General features: G+C 37.3%; 12 protein-coding genes across 12 annotated transcripts; 3 read left to right on the top strand and 9 right to left on the bottom strand.

The window, feature by feature from the left end:
• Nucleotides 1-83: 83 nt before the first annotated feature.
• SPOG_01678 (CK2 family regulatory subunit Ckb1) lies at nt 84-1427 on the top strand. Its single transcript, XM_013166783.1, has 3 exons — nt 84-305; nt 377-656; nt 799-1427. Exons 1-3 carry the CDS (start codon nt 283-285, stop codon nt 1189-1191), a joined length of 696 nt encoding a protein of 231 aa, XP_013022237.1. The 5' UTR covers nt 84-282; the 3' UTR covers nt 1192-1427.
• SPOG_01677 (guanyl-nucleotide exchange factor) lies at nt 1404-4661 on the bottom strand. The gene has a single exon (XM_013166782.1). The coding sequence runs from the start codon at nt 4536-4538 to the stop codon at nt 1482-1484; it is 3057 nt and encodes a 1018-aa protein (XP_013022236.1). The 5' UTR covers nt 4539-4661; the 3' UTR covers nt 1404-1481.
• Nucleotides 4662-4914: 253 nt separating this feature from the next.
• SPOG_01676 (GRIP domain-containing protein) lies at nt 4915-7174 on the bottom strand (the record flags this gene model as incomplete). The annotated part of the gene is made up of 2 exons (XM_013166781.1): nt 4915-6982; nt 7095-7174. 2 exons carry the CDS (start codon nt 7172-7174, stop codon nt 4915-4917), a joined length of 2148 nt encoding a protein of 715 aa, XP_013022235.1.
• Nucleotides 7175-7364: 190 nt separating this feature from the next.
• On the bottom strand, nt 7365-11246 carry SPOG_01675 (RNA-binding protein). Its single transcript, XM_013166780.1, has one exon. It carries the CDS (start codon nt 9948-9950, stop codon nt 7698-7700), a length of 2253 nt encoding a protein of 750 aa, XP_013022234.1. The 5' UTR covers nt 9951-11246; the 3' UTR covers nt 7365-7697.
• Nucleotides 11247-11749: 503 nt separating this feature from the next.
• Nucleotides 11750-12616, bottom strand: SPOG_01674 (uncharacterized protein). The gene has a single exon (XM_013166779.1). It carries the CDS (start codon nt 12029-12031, stop codon nt 11765-11767), a length of 267 nt encoding a protein of 88 aa, XP_013022233.1. The 5' UTR covers nt 12032-12616; the 3' UTR covers nt 11750-11764.
• On the top strand, nt 11900-13279 carry SPOG_01673 (4-alpha-hydroxytetrahydrobiopterin dehydratase). The gene has a single exon (XM_013166778.1). It carries the CDS (start codon nt 12843-12845, stop codon nt 13131-13133), a length of 291 nt encoding a protein of 96 aa, XP_013022232.1. The 5' UTR covers nt 11900-12842; the 3' UTR covers nt 13134-13279.
• Nucleotides 12590-15076, bottom strand: SPOG_01672 (anaphase-promoting complex subunit Apc14). The gene has a single exon (XM_013166777.1). It carries the CDS (start codon nt 13783-13785, stop codon nt 13459-13461), a length of 327 nt encoding a protein of 108 aa, XP_013022231.1. The 5' UTR covers nt 13786-15076; the 3' UTR covers nt 12590-13458.
• Nucleotides 14288-16695, top strand: SPOG_01671 (electron transfer flavoprotein alpha subunit). Its single transcript, XM_013166776.1, has one exon. It carries the CDS (start codon nt 14618-14620, stop codon nt 15641-15643), a length of 1026 nt encoding a protein of 341 aa, XP_013022230.1. The 5' UTR covers nt 14288-14617; the 3' UTR covers nt 15644-16695.
• Nucleotides 15673-16720, bottom strand: SPOG_01670 (Sm snRNP core protein Smd1). Its single transcript, XM_013166775.1, has 3 exons — nt 16575-16720; nt 16486-16535; nt 15673-16427 (listed from the first exon to the last, which is right to left on the bottom strand). Exons 1-3 carry the CDS (start codon nt 16646-16648, stop codon nt 16141-16143), a joined length of 411 nt encoding a protein of 136 aa, XP_013022229.1. The 5' UTR covers nt 16649-16720; the 3' UTR covers nt 15673-16140.
• SPOG_01669 (DUF890 family protein) lies at nt 16716-17827 on the bottom strand. The gene is made up of 3 exons (XM_013166774.1): nt 17485-17827; nt 17349-17438; nt 16716-17298 (listed from the first exon to the last, which is right to left on the bottom strand). The coding sequence occupies exons 1-3, from the start codon at nt 17806-17808 to the stop codon at nt 16924-16926; spliced, it is 789 nt and encodes a 262-aa protein (XP_013022228.1). The 5' UTR covers nt 17809-17827; the 3' UTR covers nt 16716-16923.
• Nucleotides 17828-18012: 185 nt separating this feature from the next.
• Nucleotides 18013-18689, bottom strand: SPOG_01668 (uncharacterized protein; the record flags this gene model as incomplete). The annotated part of the gene is made up of 5 exons (XM_013166773.1): nt 18414-18689; nt 18305-18349; nt 18180-18255; nt 18127-18137; nt 18013-18055 (listed from the first exon to the last, which is right to left on the bottom strand). Exons 1-5 carry the CDS (start codon nt 18506-18508, stop codon nt 18013-18015), a joined length of 270 nt encoding a protein of 89 aa, XP_013022227.1. The 5' UTR covers nt 18509-18689.
• A 20-nt stretch (nt 18690-18709) lies between these two features.
• SPOG_01667 (But2 family protein) lies at nt 18710-22495 on the bottom strand. The gene has a single exon (XM_013166772.1). The coding sequence runs from the start codon at nt 19950-19952 to the stop codon at nt 18780-18782; it is 1173 nt and encodes a 390-aa protein (XP_013022226.1). The 5' UTR covers nt 19953-22495; the 3' UTR covers nt 18710-18779.
• Between the last annotated feature and the right edge of the window lie 255 nt (nt 22496-22750).

Raw genomic sequence — 22750 nt, 5'->3', positions numbered from 1 at the left:
AAACGTTTCCTTTATAAGCATATTCCTGATTTCCCGTTATAAACATATGCTAGTAATTTATCTTACCTTATGCTGGTAACCGAACGAGTTCCACCGCATAATTATTGTCTCGACTGATGACAAACTTGAGTTGAACAGCTACTGAATCATTTTGTAATAATCCTTTAATATTTCGTTGGCATAGATTCAAGATTCTCTTATTATTTAAAGAGAAAGATTGCAAGACTTTGAGGTGGAATCTTTTAAAAAAATTCTATGAGTAATATTTAATTAGCGGACATTATGCAGCTATATTCCTCTGAAAGGTAAGTCGGCGTGTAAAAGGAGATGAAATGAAGAATCTATGGATAAAGGATTGGTGCTGACCAGTGTTCAGTGAATCAGACGAATCGCAATATTGGGTTGACTGGTTTTTGGGGCTTAAGGGCAATGAGTTTTTTTGCGAAGTAGATGAAGATTTTATTCAAGACCGATTTAATTTGACTGGATTGAGTCAGGAAGTTCCTCAATACTCTCATGCTATAGATTTAATTTTGGACGTTTTGGATCCTGATTTATCTGAAGAAATTCAGGATGAAGTGGAAGCTAGCGCCCGCCATCTGTATGGCCTTATTCATGCCCGTTATATTTTAACAGCTCAAGGATTGTACAAAATGGTAAGTCGAATTTGCTGAAGGGGGCTTTCAACACAGCAACTGCAACTTCATATGATGGAAGGGAGAGAGACAAATGTTGTGTTGTGTAGACCATTCTTCTCGTTTTCTTTCTTGTTTATTCAGTAAACTAACAGAACGATAGCTTGAAAAATTCAAAAAGTGTGATTTCGGTCATTGTCCTCGTGTTTTGTGCAACGGTCAGCCCATGCTACCAGTGGGTCTCTCTGACATTCCTCATACAAAATCGGTAAAGCTTTACTGTGCACGATGTGAGGATGTGTACACCCCAAAATCTCAACGGCATGCTTCCATCGACGGTGCCTACTTTGGTACCTCTTTCCCCCATATGCTGTTCCAGGTTTATCCTGAATTGGCAGTCCCAAAGTCCCATGAAAGATACATCCCTCGTATATTTGGATTTAAAGTGCATGCTTACTCAGGAATATATCGGAAACAAGACAACTACAAGGAGAAGCAAAAAAAACGTCTTCAAGGGGATAGTGCTGATTCTAAAGAAGAAAACGCCGTGACCTAAGATATTGCGACTTCTTGTATATACTGTCTCTTTTATTGTTTCTAATTATTGAAAGTGTTGAAGCTAGAAACTCCTCACGCATGGTATTAATTTGCTATACTTAGCTGTGCGTAGAGTGTAATACCTACAGAAAAAAGAAAAGGGAAAATTTATTGTATCTTTTGATGTTTAATAAATTTCTTTACATGATTTTTGATTTGATAAAAACTATTTGATATATTCTATTAATAAAGGATTTTGCTTTTAATTTTTCAGTACTACACACATCAAAACAAACTTTGTTAACAATTTTAAGAGTTATCTATATCCCTCATAAGTTCGTTAAAACTCTTACCTGTTTTAACCATTGGTATTTGCCCACAAGGAATCTCTGCACTTATTAAGGCAGAATTCAGTAGTTGTTTTGTAGGGTCAAGGCTGGCAAGATACTGGCATAACTCCGTACATACTTCCCAGTTTTTTCCTTCAAATGCTGTTTTCAAAACTTGAAGGAAAACTTCAGCGCAACTAGCAGATCCCTTATGTACCTGCCAAATAATTATACATCTAGCAGCGTTTTTTATATCCTTGTTTCGTAAACATTGATCCATCAGAGTCTGAGCGTCACCAAAATGTTTGAAGACATTTGGCCAAAAATGCGTTTCAATTTTTCTAAGACATCCTAAAACATACTTGTAAACGTTCATATCTTTGATGTTATTAAACAACACAGCGACGTTCGTCAACAATGTTTCATCAGAATCAGTGCATTCTGCAGCTATTGAAAGAAGTTTCTCAAGCACAAAATCAATAAAATGTAATGAAGCATAAGCACGCACCAAGAAAACCGCATACTCGATGTCAGATAATAAGAGAAGAGCTTTTAACAAATCTGAAAGAAACGGAAAGACATCAATTTGGATATGACAATACTCCATGTTATTCGCAGTAGTCTTGTGTTCTAACGTTGAAGCACTAACAAATAGTCCACTCTTTACAATAACCGATAATACCGTTCCAGGAACACTAAGGGGTATACTTTGCCTATTGAAAAGCTCCAGCATATTTACAGATTTCGTCAGTTTGGCGATATGGGTGTTTGTCGTTGAAAAATTATCCGGAGTTTTTACCATAAAACTGGGTGATCGTAAGTCATCTATAAAACTCAGTTGCCGTGTGTTATAAGGCTTTAGTTTTTCCGTTTCTTTCAAAGGAATGTCAGTATTTGTTGTAGTTTCATCATGCAATAATTTAGAGAGTGCTTCACCAAAAGCCATTGACAGCCTGAACCCATTTCCAGTCATAATCCACATTGAATGATACAAAGCTGGACTTTCCAAGTCTTCATTAATCATAAAAAACTCAACATCCTCAGATAGTATACAGCATCGATAGCACAAATAAGATGGACCAGCTTTTATAGGATCCAAGGTAACCAACTTACCATTGATTAAAACAAGTAGGATTGAACTATAAAGTAATTGAGACGGATCTGAGTGTAAAAATGGTCGTAAAGTAAGTAAAGTAATGGTACGTACCCTTGAAGGAGTGGTAAATACCGGAACAAAACTCACACTACTCACATGGCTTAAAAATAGAGACCGAAAATCGTCTTCAAGGCGTTCTATGTATATGTGATGTAAATAATTATCTGCCGTATAAACAAGTAAATGCGCGTCGTCACATAACGATATCGTGACAATGGTGGAAGTGAAAGCAAACTTATCAACTAAACCATCGTCCAATTTCTTCCTTATATCATAAATATGGAGCTCGAAATTCGATTCGTGTAGTAAACCTACTATAAGATAGTCTTCATGCCATATCATAGGACAGGTGACAGTCAATGACTGTTCCAAAGATCCATTATCGAAAACATTCCAAATTCTACTTTGAACATCGTATGCTGCAAATCCATGGAAGCCAGCTATAGCGATATAGTCGCCACTTTTGCTAATGGCAGTATATCGAATAGGCCATTCGGCAGAGATATAGGTTTGAGGATATTCTACTTGAATCCAGGTAGAACTTCCGAAATTTGCTGCCAGATTATTGTATTTGGAATATGCTTTTGATATGAATAATCTATCACTAGACTGTACCCCGATTATATTGGTAGTGCCATACGCACTATTCGTGATAGTGCTTTTAAGGAAAGGAAGTATATATAAACAACAACTGCCATTGGAGACGGCGTAATTATCTTCCTGTACAAACGAAAAATTAAAATTATTTGGCGTATTTTGCGCATCTTTAAGACTTTCTTTCTTTTCAACTGAAATCCTGTTTTCTCCTTTAATCGGATTTCGTAAGCCGAAAAACGCACAGCCATCTTTATCCCAAAATCCATCATAAAAACCATATTTAAAGAATTCTGAATCATTACTGGACGAGCATGGATGTAAGTAAGGTGAATAACTTATCCAAGCTGATTCATAACCTACCATAATCTGAAAGCCATCACTGGCAGTTGAGATGTGTGTAACAGATCCAAGATTGGAAGGAGCATGTCGATAGTGACTACAAACATACTTCCTTCCGAAGTCTTGTATTTCATAAGCATAAACGCTGCCATCACTTGTGCCAACATATAGTAAAGAAAATCTAGCATTAGTCGACAATGCAGTGGCCAATTTCTTGTCATTTTCATCATTCATGTTTTTCGGATTATGAATGCATACACCGAACAAACTTTTAGTATTTGTATTAGCAGAGACACCAATATTGGCGTATACGCGCCCGTCCGTGGACATCCAGAAAAAAGTGTCGATCCTCCTGTCAAAATACAATTGCCTAATCAAAGATTTATGATCTAAAAACCATGTAACCTCGCGTAAATCGTATTGCTTACTGGAAACTTTCCATAAATATTTAGGATCCGTGCTCTCTAGCGTAGACACCTGAATAATCGGAGCCGTGTAAGCTGAATACACTATCGAATCACCCTGTACTTCGAGACAACTAACACCTCCGTCATAGCGGATTGCCATTTTGTACTGAACAGAACAAGCAATAGGTCCTAGAATTTCACCGGGACCATCATCATAGCGTTCGGTATCCGGAGTAGGTACAAGGAGAGGTTCAGATGCATTTAAATGAAAATAATATACAGCAATGAAATTGTTCTCTGTTGCTACTGCAATAATTCCATACTCAGAACCGATAGCAATCTTTTTATTTTTTCCATGGCGAACAAGAAGGTCCTGGGATTTGGTGATCTTTGATATTAAAGCTAAAGGATGAAGCTGATAGACAAAGATTTCAGTTTCGGTTAATATGACAAAGAAAGGGACTTTAGGAATGCGTCGAACTTCAATTGCATGTGAATCCAATGTCAATGTTTGAGGAATTCCATGAAAAAAGTACATTAAAAATAATTTAAAGCCAATAGGAAAAGTAAGATGTCATAAATTTCATTCAAATTAACCAACTTTACCTATTGGCATTCACTTGGAAAGTTGTGGTTCTTGTTACTAAGGTCTTTCGATTCCTTTTAAGTGTTACGACCATTACTATTTGTTACTCTCTGTTTTAGTATAGGATGAGATTTAATAGCTTAATACGTATTTATTTCAATATTTTACTTGTACAAATGCTTCCGAATTACAACTTGAAAGGATAACAAATAAAGAACACTCTTATAGAATTCAATGCCTTCCAGAGTCCCAGTATATACTTAAATATAATTTCAGAAGACCATTTATTATTAAGAACGAAGCGAAGAATATTCAACTAACGAATAATTCAGTATTTGATAGATAAAAGCTTCTCCTTTTGCTCATCAGATAATTCGAGCAATATAGAAAGTAAATTCACAATTTCTGTTCTCCTTTCACGTTGCTCAAGGAACTGAAAAAGAATGTTACGGGTATATTCTTTGTCGACCAATGTATTGCTGTTTTGTTGGTCAACGCTAGCTCGAGAAAGAGAAATGCTTGAACTACGATCAGATAAATTACCTTGACTTTGTTTCCTGCGATGCTGACCAAACATTACCTTGAAAGACTTTTGTAAGTGTTCGTAACGAGCAGTTGATTCATCCAGGGCGGCAGCCAAACTCTTGTTTTCTGCTTCCAAGGTCCTTAACGTCCCTTCCATCTGCAAGTGCTGACCGTTTCCCGGGTTGCTTTTATCAAGTTTTATCTTTTGAATACCATCCGAAAGTACTTGGTTTTGTTGTGTAAGCTCTGCGTCTTTCAGTTTTAAGCGCTCAAGCTCAGACATGGTAACTTGGTATTTGGCTTCAAGTTCAGATAAAACTGAATTTTTTTCTTGCAAAGCTATGTTGTACTCTTCAGTCAACTGATGGATGCGCAACTCTGCAGCATTTTGAGAATTACCTCGATCAATTTCTAGTTGTTCCACAAGACCCCTTAACTTTTGACAATCCCTAGTTTGATCAAGTAGAAGCTTATAAACTTCTTCAAACTCCTCTTGCTTGGTCTGGGTTGCCTCCTTGTTTTCGTGAATTTGTCTAGAATATTCATTCGATTGCTCCGTAAGAAAGACGAGTTTTTTATTCAGTTCACTGATCACATTCATTTTTTCTTCGTTGTCTTTTTGCAATACATCTACTTCCCTCAATATGCTCTTTTCCTTTCCATGCGCTATTTCAAGTTGTTTGGATGTATGAACCAGTTTTTCTTGAGATAACTTCAGGTTCTTTTGGGCTTCTGAACGTGACTGGAGAAGCTTATTTGTTAGATCATCATTGTTGGAAAGCCTTTCTAAAAGCTGTTGTTTTTCTTCGCGCAAAGAATCACAAGAAGTCTCGGCCCAGAGAAGATTTTTGCGACATTCTTCAACTTCTTTCTGTAAAGATTCAATAGAAGAATTCAGCACAAAAATATTATTCCTATGGGTCTCTTCTTTATTATGAAAATTCGCTGATTCTGTTTTGAGCTTTTTCTCAGCTGCTTCCAGCTCCTTCCGAAGTGACTCTACGATTGTTGGTAAGGCTTCATCTTTTTTGAAAGGTATAGACGGTAGCTGTAAAAAGACGTCTTCTGCTTTCGTCAATGTGGGTGAAGGTGTAGAAGGAATTGAAATATTGGATAATTGAAGGTAAGCTTCAACGGAAGACAGCCTATTATTCTGCACATTTTCTTGTTCTTCAGGGGAAGCATTTCCGGTGATGGACTGGGAAAAATTTAAATTTTCCTGTACTAGTCCTGGGTTCTCATCAGCATGTCTTTCCTTTTGATTCTTTTTGATTTTTCGTTTCTTTTTCTTTGCGGAAGATCTATTCGTTGTTATAGTAGTTTCAGGAGGAACACTTCCTTCTTTTGGTGTAGAGCTCTGAGGTAAAAGAGAAAAGTAATCCTCTACTTTCGATAAAGATACCGCTTTATCATCGGATTGATTTTTGCTCTCAGATGATGATAAACGAGCTATTTCAGAAGAAAACTTTTCTTTTAAGCACTTGAACTTCTCTTCAAATTCTTGCCTAGATGTCTTCAACAAGGTATCTGCTTCCTGAAGCTCATTAGATAGTCTCTTAACTTCGCGAATCGAAATTTCATATCGGTGTTCCAAATTATCTAGAAACTCTAGGAATCCTTCTATATCAGAAATGCTAGACAATGGGGTCTTTTCCTGTAGAACTGTTTGAAACCTATCAATTGTGAGTCGAAGGTCTGCTAATTCACTCTGGAGGATAACTAGATCCTCTGTACCATAATGTCCAGAAGAGTTTTCCGTTGACCCAATATGCTGCTGATGAATCTCCTGAAGTTGTCGCCGTCGATTTTTGGCTTCTTCTTGCCCTTGAACTAATGTCAAATTAAACTGATCCTTCAATCGTCCCAGCATCCTTCAATCTTATTAAATTATAGACTAAAAACTATTAAGCTGTTTTCATAAAATTTCCATGTAATATTCATCAATTGAGTAAGTTCTATTCATGTCCTTTTCTTCTCGTTTACCTTTGGTGTATATTGTTCATATGAGAGTTATGTTTTGGTTCAAACCCTCGTTTAAGAAAGCCCTTATTGGTAATAAGCATTATGGTACGAATAAGTTACGTAAGTTCGTTTAATTCTTTTACTTCAGTATCATTTGTTTATATGGTAAAGCTTGTTTGCTCACGCTCTTACTACTGAATGACAGCAACCAGACATTAAAACCCCTTCTATAAGTGGAAGAATACACCGATAATCAACATCAAGACGAATAATACTTTTAACAGATATTAATTCATATAAGAATAATTATTAATGTATTAAGTCTAATCATAATTTATTTAAATCTTCGTCTCCGCTACACAGATTTCGACTTTTCACTGGACACAATTGTGGTTGTAGCAGAAACAAGATTTCTAATTCAATAACCTTTTTTTTTTCTCCGATTATCGAGTATCGAATTCTTAAAATTTCACTTGTCGCAAATAATCATATCATATCAAAACACATAAATCATTAAATCAAGCAAATCATTAATTATACACATTTCCATGTTAAAGTATACAAGATCATAGACGTATTCATAAACATACAAAAAAGCAAAGCCAAAGAATAAGAAAAGGAAAACTAGCACTTGCTAGCTGTAGGAGGGAAAAGGCCAATTTGCTGAGCACTTGCAATGGATCTCAGCTTACGACGAGCATTATTAGGAGCTGGGAAAGATTCTTCCATTCCCCTACTGGGTCCATGACTAACAAAAATTTTAGGACGATAAGCAGGATTTTCATCCATAACGCATGAATTGCGGAATTTCTCAATAAGTCTTTCTTTTCCCTGAATATTAGCATAGCTAATATCACAAATCTTCTCAGAGTGGAAAACGTTCCATTGAGTACCCACTCTAGCTTTGCCGAAAGTGACGATCGCCTCAGGCTCAATGAAGTTTATGAACGCATACCCAACATTGCACTTATTTACAAAGTCTATGCGAAGGTACAAAAAGTCATATGTTCCTTGGTTGGTAAGGTCGATGTATTCACGAAGCATTTGTTGCGTAAACTTGTTCGGAATGTTCTTGATCATCACAGTTGTGCGATTGTCGAGCCCTGCTGCAATGCGTGCGTAATCGACTGAATTTCTATCAACCGAAATCGGTCTTTCAGGAACAGCTGTAAGACCTTGAAAACCATTCTCGGCTCCATAAAAAGGCGCAGGGCAGAAACCACTAGGGTCAGCACGTGAATCGTGAAGAGTCAACGAAGCAAAGCTTAAATTAGCCGGATTAGAACGTGAAGCATTAGCATCTACTGTCAAACTTCGTCTCATACCGACAGAGTTTGTGGGAGAATCTACTCCTCCTTTAAGAGAAGAAGGTGTGAATGGATTCCATTGTCCAGAATATCCATTTAAGAGATCTACCGCTCTTTGTTTTCCACGACTCGAGGTTGGAGGTGCAATAGGAGAAACATCCATACTGTAACGAGATGCACTTAAAGGCCTTCTACTGTTGTTCATTGAAACAGTTGGACTCGTAGACAAAAGGTCATAGTGTCCTCCAGTGCCCCAAGCTGGTGAAGATTCGGTACGCCCTAAAGGAACTGATCTTAATGAATTGGACAAAGTAGAATATTGAGATCCCAAATTAGAAGATGTCCTTTTTAACAAGGGCGTAACATCTTGACCATTATTCGTCGACGGGTACATCCAGTCATTCGGCGCTTGAGTCGAATTGATGCTTTTATTAACAGAGTGACTCGATATGGAAGACGAACTAACAGAATCTACCATAGCATCGTAATAAGCAACTTGTAGACAGCAGTTATGAATGATTCTACCATCCAGTTCATCCAAGGCGAATGATGCATCACGAGTATCATAAAATTCGCAAAGGATTTGAGAGGGATTTTGACCCTTGAGAGGCTTTAAACAAAGCAATGGACCAAATGTTTGTAAAATAGACTGCAATTGTTGAATAGAAAGAGTTACCTGCCCTTGCATGGTAAACAACAACTGACCTTCGTTATCATCAAGAAACTGAATAGGAGCGCCCTGATTAATCATACGCTGAATGCTAGAGCGCTGACAAATTTGAAAGTTCAGTAAGCGATCATTAAAAAAACGCTGTGTGCGAAGTATTTTTGCTGTCTGGATAGCTTGACGAACGTCAAAAAAAGCAACTATGCAAATACCATCAGTTGACAAGGCGGATGTGTCCAATCCTTTCACGTCACCAAATCTGGAAAAAAGCTCCAACAAAGTAGCATAAGGGACGATTCGGGGTAAATTTGAAATAAACAGATATCTGGATGCAGAAGAAAACATATCCAAATCATCAGATGGGCCGGGATATGAAGCAGAGCGGTGAAGAGCTGTTGGAAACTGGTTATATGAAAGCAAAGAACTGTTTACATTGGGTGCAGCATAATCACTGTAAGTAGAAGGTTGAGGAGGTGATTCTGAAAGAGCCACATTTGTCTGCCAAGAACCCAAAGGCTGTCTTTCAGTAAAAGTTTCTCCTCTGGAAGGCATCTTTCGCTCTGAAAATTTTGCAGACTCGGCAGCGGGCAGAGCTACAGAGGAATATTGAAAAGCGTTTTCATCATTTTGGGTATAAGTTAAACCAGGAATAGATTCGATTTTTCGATCACCGTTCATATTTTCCTTGGAATTGTTAGAAGATAGACCCATTGTTCGGTTATGGTGGATACTGTTCAAAAGCTGGCCAGACTTTTGGTTATAGGGTTCACCGCCGTTAGACAACAAAGGAGAGTCGAGAAGACTGGAAGGGAGAGCATGAAGGGTCCTGTCTATGTCGATTTGAAAAGTAGATTCCGAAGAGGAATGAGATGCTAATGAAACCGAGGATGTAGATGCCATCATAAAAGAAAGAACACGAAAAGATTATGTGAGATACTCGAAAGAGATTTAAAGAAACTAAAAAATAAAACCAAGAGTTGCAAATATAAAAATTAAGTTAATGAAGCAGCAATTCTTGAATCAAAAAGAAAGTTAAAAAAGACAATGAATTACAAGAAACAGAAACTTATTAGAAAGCACCAATATATGTCAGCTCAGAAGGGAATGAGCTTCTTCAAAAATAACAAAAGAATCAGAAAAGGAAACTCCAAACGGGTACGGAAACCAGGATGATACAAACTATCGAGTAATTGGGAAACAAACAGTAGTAAAGGACGAAGGAACAGCAAAAAAAACTGCTATGTTGCTTTCAATTAAAATTAAAAGATCAAAGGTAAAAGGTAAAACGAGTCAAATTGGCTGAAAAAAAAGGAAGAAGAGAAAAAAAAGCAAAAAAGACAAACCCAATGAAACTAGGAAAAAAGAAATTGTATGTAAAAACTCCACAAAGGAAATGCTCAATTATATATAAAATAAGGAGAGAGATTAGAAAAAAACACCCAAGAAACGGCAAAAGTTTGGGGCAAATTAGGACCGAGTAAACAAACAAAAGCAGGTAACAATGTTAGGGGACAATAACCAAAATGAGGGTAAACAAAGATAAACCCAAAGCAATTATATCACAGAAAGAGGGGACGTAGAGACAAGCGGAAACGCACAATGGAAAAGAATTAAAAAAAAAAGAAAGAAAAACCTTTAAAAGGATTGTTGATAATAAAAGAATTTTTGGAAGAATGTGGGTGTTTGGCTGGGAAAGAAGGAAAAATATTTTTGGTTTATTTGAAGGAAAAGAGCGAAAAATGAGAAAAGAGAAGAGAAAGGAAAGATTTCTTTAAGAACGTTCCATAAATACAAGGAGAGAATTAGAAAAAAACCTGTTTCAAGGTCGAAAAAATAAAAAATGAAGAGGGAAAAACAAAATAACTACAAAAATCAGTATCCTCAAGAAAAATTGAATGCAATGTAGTCTTGGTGGATGGATAAGACTGAAGTGAAGGTGCGGTAGTGGCTATCGATGGTATTTAAGGAAAACGGAATAACCTAAAGACAAAGAAACCTAAACAAAGGACCTGTTGAACCAATCAAACAAGAGAAAAGCAGCTTCGTCTGCAAACAAAGAAATTAAGTAAAAAAGGGGTATTTGGGGACAAGAATGAAAAATAACAAAGCCGGCTGGACAAAGCAAAGAAAAGTTATGAAAGGAAGCGGAGAGGCTTTGCTCAACAATGCAAAACAAAAACCTACTGCAAGGAAACGAAGCTTAAATACGTGAAGAATTGGTTATCAGTGGTTGCAGGATTTGTGTCTAGATGCATCCCATGCTATGGATTATGTCGTAAATTGAGCTCATAGAAGTTAATCGAAGCGAGAACAAAGAAAACAAGCTTAAGCTCGCCATCGTCGCGTTAAAGCGAACAAATCAAAAATCGGGTGGATTCGGTAACCGAGACAAACTACGTTTAATTTGACAAAAGGTAAAAAGACTCTTCCAGCTTAGGTTAGAACAATTATGGTTATCTCCTCATATTTCATAAGTTTTAACCAAACAAATCAATGGTTGCTTATCAAACGTAACCAAATTGTTTCCTGGAGTAACTCAAAGCGATTAGCGTCAGATGTTACGAAACACCGAGAAAACGGTTGCAGATGTTATACACCACCATAGATTCCCTTCCTACGAGAAGAGAAGTGTGTAATCTTTTCTTTTAAAGATTCGTTTTTTTTTTCTTTTTTTTTCTATAAAAATAGAAGAGAAGGAACCCCTCATCCATGATGTATCAAGATACTGCGTAAGATATCCGTTGCTCGGGTTTGTCTGTTTTTGCCCAAGCGATGTGAGGGTCCATAACCTTAATGGAGTCCACTCTTTGGACTTTAATTGCTTTCCCCGATCTTTGGTGAAAAAGACTATAAAACTGGATAACAAGCTCGACATTTCTCCTCACGTTCAAAGCCTTAACATGAGGGGTCTTATGCATATGATATGGAAAGCAGTACATGATTTCCATATAAATATAGCAGTTGCTGCTGCTCGCGACTAACATCTCACGAGAATGTCCAAATTAAGATATGCGGATGTAGTGTGTTCGGCTGGTAGTTTACCAATTTCGAAGATTAAGATAGCTGTAGAATGTTGTATTTCGCATACGATATCAAGTAAAAATGGGCAACAGTACTGATTTTGCGCTAGAGATCTGATAGTCGTCTACGCAAGCCATAACCAATTGTAAGGGTTATCACTCTACTTCTAGGCAACGGTGATTTTGAGAAATCGTGAAGTGACTGAATCACCGAAATTTTTGAAATGGAAATGCGATGATGCATTTTTACTTGCTTTTGTTTTCATTATAATTTTTTGGGGTACTGTTTTCTTGTCTTTTGTGTCATTGTTTTGGAAAATATCGGAGAGATTGTATAAGCATGTAACGAGTTTTATTTTTTTTTTTTTTGGTCATATGAACGAAGGAAGATTCCGAGTCAATTATCGATGAACAGAGCCGGCATTGGATAAGAAGGGAACAAAAGAGAGCTTTAGCTTAGTTTTGTGAGTAGTATTCTGTTCATTGTCGAAAAAAAACAAATACGTCAATAAGTAAACGACTAAACAAAAAAAAAAAAGAAAAAAAAAAGAAAGAAAAAGCATTAGAATCAAAGCCAAGAATCAAGATGACATCGAGGATGATTAAGAATTCGCTTGTTATGTATTTTCCGTCAGCAAGCCTAGCCTGGATAGGCTGTAGCTCGGGGAGTTGTCGTCACATAGTCATTATTGTCGAACGTAAGGGAATGTCAGGTCTTTTGTCCTTTGCATATCCCTAGCAAGGTATACCAATAGGTTTTATTTTGCTTTTCATTATGAGTTTGACTCCTCGTATTGCTGCTCTTGTTTCGCGTCCTCAAAACGCCTGGAATTTACTAGCGGAAAGTACGAAACTTCAAAGGACGTTTCAATTCAAAAATTTCATTGAGGCTTTTGGCTTCATGACCTGTGTGGCCTTGCGAGCTCAACAAATGAACCACCACCCAGAATGGAGCAATGTATTCAACAAGGTAGATATTACACTGACCACACACACGACAAAAGGCTTGACAGAAAAGGATATCAAATTGGCAGAGTTCATTGACACTGTCTGCACAAAACACTAGTTTTGCTTGTCCTGTCACGTCTTATGGGATCGTCAGTTATGCATATTAATTCATTATGATAGAGAAGTGCCTAGAAGTTGAGGAGCACAGCTTTCATAAACTTTTAATGTAAAGAATGAAATTTATCATAAAATAAAATTTCTAAAAGTTTCATTAATGTACAGATTCCGAACAGGTAGCGACATGTATAGTCTAAGCTGTAACAAACAGGGCCGGATGTTGAAGACGGAATCTCAAAATTTATCTGAAAAATAAAAAAAAGGTTTTTCTTTTAAGGCGTTTAGCTAGAAATCAATATTTTTCCAAGACAACCAAAAGGTGAGGCTCACCATTCTGACAATTGATCTAGTCGTTGTACATGGCTAGTGAGGTTCCGAAGAATAGCCTGGTGATATTCTGGTGCAGAGCTTTTGCTTGCAGCAATCCGTGCCATAGCAATGCGGTTGGCTCGTTCTTGACGTTCTTGCTCTGCTTCATCTCCTGCGACAATGTCACGATAATTCCAAAAGTCAATAGCTTCAGAAGCATGTGGTAGAACAAAAGCTTTTCGGACCATGGGTTTAGTGGTGTTTGCCATGGAAAGCCGTTGAAAAACGTTTCCAAACGAACAATAGCTTTTAGAAGGACCTTGAGTGGAAAATGGGTCCATCATGAAATAGTGAAACAATAAAATGTAGGTAAACAGTTGCACCTTGGATTGGAAGCTATAAAGAGAAATAGAAAATATTGTAAGGTAAACAAACAAACAATTATGGAATAAGCATGGATCTAAATTTGTATTTCTGCTAAGGGTGATTCCCTGGAAACTTTGTTTAATGCTATTGAAACAGACTACAGAAGAAATGAAATGAAATGAAAAGGAAAGAAAATAACAAAAGCAAAACAGAGTTTATAGACAAAAAACTGCTTTCTCGTATTGCCTGCAAGAATATCAAATTTTCTGCTTAACGCAGTAAAACAACCTCGTTATGTTGTAAACAAACAAAACAAAAGAGAAAGAAAGCCGTAAAGAACAGAAAAAAAAAGGGTGAACTTCATGAATATTCGAATTAATGATTACTTTATTTAACAAAATAAAAAAAAAGCCGCTTCCTCGATGTTGCATTCCTATGATTCTGATATATTGGACAACTAATGAACAAAGTTTGATCATCCTTTTAGGCATATCTTTTTACGCACATAATTCTTTCCAGTGAAAAATTGAAGACAATGACAAAGACTATTCGTTTATCCTTTATGTCCTCTGGATATGGCATTGCAAGAACTTCAGAGCCATCATAATTCACAAACATCACATTCGGTAAACGAAATATCAAGCACGGTGCTGTTTTGCAAATTGATTGTTCTTTCATCTCACCTTACTCAGGACGATCATTAGAATGAATCCTTCTCGTTGAGTTTTCTCTACCTGTCTCTCCAGAGTTACGCTTTCCTATCGACTTCGCGACTTTGCTTCTTACACACACCACCAAAGGCAGGTTATCATGATTGGAATCGCATATCGGTCGTTTTCAAGGCCGCTTTTTTCATCTCGTTTTGTTCACCAGAGAATTAATGGACGATACTTCAATGTTTTTGCTCTTTTGGAATACCAACAAGGAAAGCCTGAACCAGCTTCGCTCTCCGCAATCGAAGCTGCTAAACGCACTGGAGGAGATGTATTTGCCTTTGTTATGGGTCCCAATGCGTCTCAAGTCGCTCAACAAGCCTCCAAGTCCGTGGATGGATTAAAGAAGGTGATTCATGTGGAAAACAACGCCTATGAGCGTTATTTACCGGATCAGGTGGCGAAAGTTATGTACGAAAATGCAAAAAAATCAGGTGCATCTCATATCTTTAGCGCTCACAGTACTGTTGGAAAAGGAGTTATGCCTCGACTAGCTGCCATGTTGGATGTAATGCAAATTAGCGATGTGATCGGTGTCGTCGACGAAGATACTTTCGTTCGTCCTACCTATGCTGGAAATGTAAACGTGCAGGTTACCACTAAGGACCCTGTCAAGCTCGTTACAGTACGTGCATCTGCTTTTGATCCCGCTCCAGCAATTGAGAATGGCTCCGCTGCTATCGAGGCTGGTGTGGACCCTCAACCTGCTGCTTTACAATCTTGGGTAAGCGAAAACATTGTTAAAAGTGAACGTCCTGACCTCGGCTCTGCTGAACGCGTCGTTGCTGGTGGCCGTCCCTTGAAAGATAAAGCTACCTTTGAAAAGACCTTAATTCCTCTAGCTGACAAATTGGGAGCTGCTATTGGTGCTACTCGTGTTGCCGTTGACTCTGGGTATGCTGATAACTCTTTGCAAATCGGACAAACCGGAAAAATCATTGCTCCCAAACTGTACATTGCTGTTGGCGTCGATGGTGCCATCCAGCATACAGCAGGTATTAAAGACAGCAAATTCATCGCTTCTATTAACCGTGATGAAAACTCTCCTATCTTCCAGCATTCTGATGTAGGCTTGGTTGCTGACTTGTATGAAGCTGTACCCGAGCTTATTGAGAAGCTATAATCATATTATGTTATTATTTTACAATGGCTATTTTTTTGTACCTATATCTAAGTAAATTATATTAGGACCTTCTGTTCTTTTCGTAATTTATTTAACGTCCAAGTGTTATCCTTCTGTTTTTACGCCCTCTTCCTTTTCTAATACAATAAACTGAGTTTGAAATATAATAAGAGGAAATCAATTTTAGTATACCTTCCTATATGAAACACATACGGATCGTCTATTTATAAATTGCATAAAGCACTATAGAGGGTCAAAAGACCACAGTGAAATTCTTGGAATTCACCCTCTTCAGATTTTTCCTTTTGGTTATCTTTTAATCAGAAATCAAAAATCAAATGATGGAAGCACCCCAACTTGTAACTTTGTATTATCAAGGTAAAAGAACTTTCTCATGAACATTGCACAAAGTACTGCACCATAGTAAGCACAGGCAAATGAGATTAAATAAACAAAAAGTAATACTTAGAATTAAACATCTACCTTTTAGGATAATCTTAGAATCCGCGAGCAGCACCCCGGCCTCTACCACGACCACGACCACGGCCTCTTCCACGGCCACGAACAGCTTCCTTTTTCTTTTGTTTAGGTTTCGTACTATCATCAATTAAAAGGGTATCCAAAGGTAATGAATCTGGGAGGATGTAGTAGCGAATGTTATTACCACGAATGGACAGTGTTTCCAAAGGGACTGGTTCGCGTCCTTTCACGGTCATTTTGACAGCTTTTAAATGCGTGTTCATCTGCATGTCTACAGCGGTAATTGTTCCATGAAGGATAGTTCCTATTTTCAGATGCATTAGCCCATATTCTCACTCCTATGAAAAAGTGGTTGTGCGTACCATTTTTAAGCTCTATGGAAACCGTTTCATTTGTTAATTTCATTAAAAATCTATTCCATTAGTCTAGAAAACTTGATTTTCGCACATACCGAACCAATTTCATATTGAAATTATATACAGGTGTTGTCGGTTCGTATGTAGGAGAGTTTGACAATGCATGCATCTGCGCAATGACAAAAAATTATATACATACGTACCATTAAATTTTAAAGCCATGAGAAAGCTAAAATCGTTTTATTCTATTTTTCTTTTTCTTTTTATTTATCCCGTCTGTTTCCTACTATATTTCCGAAGACTAGACTAGCTTTCGTATATTATTATAAATAGCAGTTGCAAACGGATTTGCGTATAAATAACATTTCATAAGTATTTTACTAGAATACCGAAACCATAAGACATTGAGTGTCGAACAAATGAATGAAGTATCGTTGGCGCTTCTCAAGACGAGTTTTCCTTAAATTTTCGATGAAGCGTAGAACAAAAGCTTTCATAAACTAAGTAGTCTTTTCCTTCGGTCCAACAGCATTGGCCTTTGTCATTGTTGTAACAAACTGTACACCAAAGATTGTCCCCCATGTTAGTTTGGGAAGGGTTTTGATGCTTACTCATTCGTCTAGCTTTGCGAGACCAAGAAATGCCATTAGAAAAAACAGATACTTTATCGTCATGACGGCTGCACTCAACATTCATAGTATCCAAGAATCGATCGAGTGTCTCAAAAAACGTTTGCTTGTCCATACCAACATTCCACTCGTATAACGTTTTTCTAGGTAGCAGTTTTGGGAGGGAAAAAGAGGCAGGTCGTATCAGATGCTAAATATGTCAGTGAACAAAATCAAATATGATGGACTTAGGCGTCTTACGTTGTAGGGTCTTCGATGTGAATAAGACCAACTTAAAATCCACCGTTTTGTCTTGCCCAAATTTATTTCGTAAATCCCATAGTTATCAATCTACACAATGAGATTAGTCGGAGCTTTTTTTCAATGGTGGAAATACCTTTTCGTTTCTCAAATCTTGCACCACATCCACAAGACTTGATTTTTTTCCAAGCAAACAAGTAAACCATGATATGTCACGTCTATATTTACTTTCCTGGAGAATTCGCCTTGCAAAGTCAACTTCACCGCCCTGCGTAATCATCTCGTTTTTACTTCCGGTGCATACAGCATAAGGAACCCGTTCTTTATTGTTCATAAGTTCTTCTTCGTTTCCATAAAACGGAGGATTGCACATAACAAAGGAAAACTCCTGGCTACTTGGATGTTTCGAAAGAAGAGAATGGTTTTCGGAGCGAAGCTCAAGATTAATTTTGTCTTCCATTTGGTTATTCTTAACGTTCAAACAAGCTGTATCGTAAGAAGATGGATCGGTTTCTAAAGATTAGTTAGTGTTGCAAGCTTGCGAGAAACTCAAAAGAAAGACAAACCTGTCCCTAAAAAGCGGAATAAGTACATCCTGGATCCAAGCAAAGGATAGATACATGAAGCTCCTGTCCCAATGTCCAATCCTATCACGTTTTCACTACTAAAACCAGGCACTGTACTTTGTAGGAGATTCCATATGTAGTCTAGATACAAAACACTTAACACAGTTAGGACACTAGAAAATAAAATCATACTATGGATAGGTAAACCATACCGGTTGGGGACCTAATGCGTTAGTTTTCGACCTGTATAGGAACAAGTTTTTACCATAGGACATAATCGATTTTTTGGCAGAGACAAGTCCAACGAAAAGTACACTTCTAAAATGGCTTTCGATAAGGTTCTGCTGAAATTAGAATCTGGCAATCCCGCTGGATCTGAAGCCAACTTACAAAACAGCATCCTGATTCCAAAAGTCGATATGTCCACCTTGGAGACTGAATAAAACGGGTTAGCACAGAAATTCAGAAAAGAAAAAATAAGCCACAAAATAATACGTACAAAGGCTTCAAAGGAGGATAAGTTTGAGACAATTTTTGAAAGTCCAAGTGAAGAATTGAGTCTAGCTTGCTCTCGTTTGTAAATGCCGTCTCCATGATAGAGAAAGGCTCTAATGAAAAAGGAAAAACATTAGAACGCTCCTCAAGAATTTGAATTAGCCTTTACGAAATATGCAAAGCTGAACACAAGATATATAGTTACAATCATATCATTAATTTAAATATTTTCTAATGGAATATTGTTACTTTGCGAAAAGCTACATAAATTCTACCAAAAATAACAAAATGTAAAAGAACTATGCTATGAGAGATTTATATTCATGAAGAACTATTGTTAAATTATCGCTAATGTATAATAATAGTGCATTTAAACAGTCAAGTAGAGACCTTCAACAGGGTTAGTCTCCTCAAAGTAGTTCAGGTAGGACTTGTCAGTAATGGCAGACAATTCATATGAGACAGCCTGGTAGGAAGAAGGACAAGTTATATTGGTGGTATAATCACATCCATTCGAAGAGCAGTTAAAGCGGCCAATTTCAGCAATGCGATTAGGGTGATTGGCCCAAGTAGTGCTGTCGTCAGCGACAGAGGAAAGGTTGTAGAGGTTGAATTCACCGACACCGTTGGGACCATTCACATTGATAGGGAACCCATGGTTATCAATATGGAAGTGGAGCTGACAACCCTTGTCAGTAACCTGAGGAACATCGAAAGTGAAGATGGTGTTAACATGATCATTTTCCTTTTGAGAGGCAACAGGAGAGTAGACATTTCCAGAATTGGAGTCGGCAGATGAAGTGTTGGTAAGGCGAATACCATTAGGGAATATAGGATAAATGCTAGATTCGGTGCTTTCAGATTGCGTAGAATAGTTAGATTCCTTCTTGTCCTTATTGTCTGTGGCCGGGACAACGACGCACTTGGTAGTATAGGGCAAAAGAGTAGAAGACGAAGAGGCAGAACTGGCAGTAGCAACAGTTTCTACTTTAGCAGCAGAAGACGTTGTGGTAGTAGAAGAAGAACTGGAAGAACTTTGGTTTGGAATGGCAAGAACTGAGATGCCAGTACATTTGCTGTCTCCGGTACCATCACCATAAAAGATAGAGTAGACGTTGGAATCTTCTTTGAGAGGACAAGCAACCGGATCTTTACCATTATAGACGAAGTGGTAACCGGCAGAAACATGGTCTCCAAAAGAAAATCCTTTGGCAGCACCCTTACTATCCGACTTGAAGATCAAAGCACCTTCATCAGCGATATGAGCATATTCATTTTTATAGACGAGATGACCATCCTTCAACTTGAAACTGGTACTCGTATCTGCATGATCATAAGGATCCAGATAGACGTTACCAGACTCACCTACATAAAATTCATGCAAATGAACATATAAATTACCAGAGTGGACGCTCAATAAACCAAAATCTTCATTATCTTTAAGATCAGAACGCTTGGTCAAAGGAGCGGCAAGAGACGAAATAGGGACATAAGCCAAAAGAGAGAGTAAGGCTGAAAAAGAAACTGAATTAAACAACTTCATAATGCGAAACGTAAATAACCGTATGAGTTATGATTTTATAGGGAGGCAAACAGAAACGTATGAATATGCAAGTCAAAAAAATGCAAATAAATCCACTGATAAATAATGGATAGAAAAGTAAAACTCAATATTTAGGGAATCGATGCAATTTGAAAATGAAAATTTATGCAAAAGGAAAGGGAATAAACAACGAAGAAAAATATGCAAAATAAAATAAAAGATCTTTCGGTAATCCTTAAAAAAATGTAGGATGAATCACACAAATAAATAAGACTTAAATGTAATCTTGAGTGATGGTTTCCAATGGAGGGAACAGGGTCCTATTTATAGTAAAAAGTTTCCGCGCCATCACTCTTACATTCCCTTCCGGAATTATCGAATGACGGACAAAAGTCCTTCTGCGTAAGCTATCCCCACTTTCAAACGTTTTCGCCTCGCGAATGCATCGTTCTCTCAAATTCCTACAGGTTGTAAACAATGTGTATGCAACGATCGTCCGAGTTGATGTTGTCCCATATGACACTCATTCCTTATAGCCGAACGTTTACCTTTTTCGGTAAGAAAGTGAGCAAAAAATGAACAAAAGTCTTTATAATTCAACATGTAGTAAACTGTCACTCAAAGAACAATGTCTAATTTTCTTTTTGTATGAGATTATTATTTTTTTTTCTTTTTTTTTTTTTTAATCTCGGCTTTTCTAGGATTGATTCGTTACATTGCTTATGTCAACAAAACGACAACTACGTTTGCTCATCACGTTTTCCAATGTATTGGTTACATCCCTCAACCTTGCTGTGGCAGCATGTTCAGACGTAAAACTTAAATGAGACAAGCGAGAAGTTGTTTTGGGTAGAAAAAAGTCCATTTTAAATTTAAATAGGTCAACATCTGTCCGCGAAACTTGTATATTACCTCTATTCATTTTTTATTTCCTCTCATTTCTTTTTTGTTTTTATTTTCGTTCCATTTTTTACCTTTCGGAGTTATCTACTTCATTTGCTTCTTTTTCCGGTAAAATCACGGACTTTTCGGTCCTATTGACATCAGTTCTCCTCATTTTCCGGAAACATTTTTTTCTGGATCTAGTCCTTTCCCGGAGAAAATTTCCACCGAAACCGGATTTAAAAGTCACCGGTTTCTCCGAAATCCCGAGAATATGGGCATCCTGTCGTGACAAATATAAGAGGTCTGTGGTGGGGGTGAACGGAAAACTCAAGTACCAAAGAGAGAGAGAGAGAGTGGGTAGTGAAGTGATAGGTGTCGATACTACATAAATAGCGTAGTAAAAGGAAACTTCAAAACACTGAATAGGAAGGTGTTTCAGCGCCGTATACAAAACAACAAACTAGTCCGCGTTCGCTCGTAAACTAATTAAGAGAGGGTAACCAATTCGCAAATAAATAAATAAATAGCGCGAGAATAGAATGAATGGATGAAGAAATCAAATGCAAACACTGAAAATACGTAGAAGATGTCAAGACTTCCATGATTATAACGAATCACAATTAAAAGAAGGAGTACCGACATTCCAATTCCAATTCCAATTCCATTACAAGCAGAATTAACTTGTGAGCACCAGTTTCTCGCACAAGATTTATCAAGACACTTTCTTCTTTCGTTTCGTAAATACATAAAAATCGCACATCTCGCACAAAAAAAAAATTATAACACGTTTTCATAAGATGACAGAATTCTCACGCATTGACCATATTATCACTAAAGACCCTTGTTTTCTATTGCAAGAAACTGAATCGTTTCTTGAACCTGCCCGTACTTTTGCAAAACAAATTTCATGAACTACGTTCATGACACAATTGGAATAGATAATTTGCTGAAGAGGGATAAATCATTGTGAATGATGTTATTCACGGTATCACTAGTAATTCCAAAAACTTGCGCATCATAAGAAAGTAAGCAAATCAAGAAAAGATCCATGGTAAAAAGACGGGCTGGAATTTTATTTTTATATCCAAAGTCCCCATTTACTTGTTCAAAGAAACATAAGACAAGGGACGAAGAAGAGATGGATAAACGCACTGTGTTGATAATTTTAGCGTTTTCTTGAACAAGTCAAGTGGACAAGAAAGCTGAATGAAATCGACGTTCACATATATATCCATCAACATTCGCTTAGTCTGTCTACAAGAGTACACGACTTTTTTTTTTTTTTCCTTCCTAATCATGTTTTCTTTTTCTACTGAGTAGAATCATTCGAAAGGCCCTTTCTTGACAATTCCTAATTCCCATACGCGTCGAACGCGTTTCGATTAAACCCCATGCTTAAGAAATTCTTTCATTCCTGCTCTTTCCATACATACTTGAATGTTTCAAGAGTTTACTTTTCTCTTTGGGGGCCTTCCCGATACGAGTACACTCTGTTTAAACTTCCTGGTTTTGTTTACATGTACGTCGTTCTTCCTCACCCTGAAGGCTGCACTAAGCGATATTCCTTATAAAGTAGATAACGTGAATTTGTTCTGAAAGGCGAAGGTAAATATCATGCAAAACAAAATTTAATATCATAGGCGAGGGGTAAGTGTCGCATTTGATCTTTTCGTTAAGAATATTATTATCACAGCCACATAGAATACCGCGTTAGTGTGATTGATGATACAGCAGATCGTTAAGGAATTGTCGCCTAATACGAAGTAAACAAACAATAAAGAATGGAGCACGTATGCAATGGATGATCAATTAGGATCAATTGAAAAGGTAGATCTATTGATTTACTTGTTTGTTGCTCTCGAAACACACAATAATATGGTGTGAGGATCCTGCCGCGAAAGATAACACTAAGG

This window comes from Schizosaccharomyces cryophilus, assembly GCF_000004155.1.
Source record: "Schizosaccharomyces cryophilus OY26 unplaced genomic scaffold supercont4.2, whole genome shotgun sequence".
Lineage (NCBI taxonomy): Eukaryota > Fungi > Ascomycota > Schizosaccharomycetes > Schizosaccharomycetales > Schizosaccharomycetaceae > Schizosaccharomyces > Schizosaccharomyces cryophilus.
The sequence above is the reverse complement of the archived record's forward strand: the minus strand, read 5'-3'. Positions and strand labels throughout refer to the sequence as shown.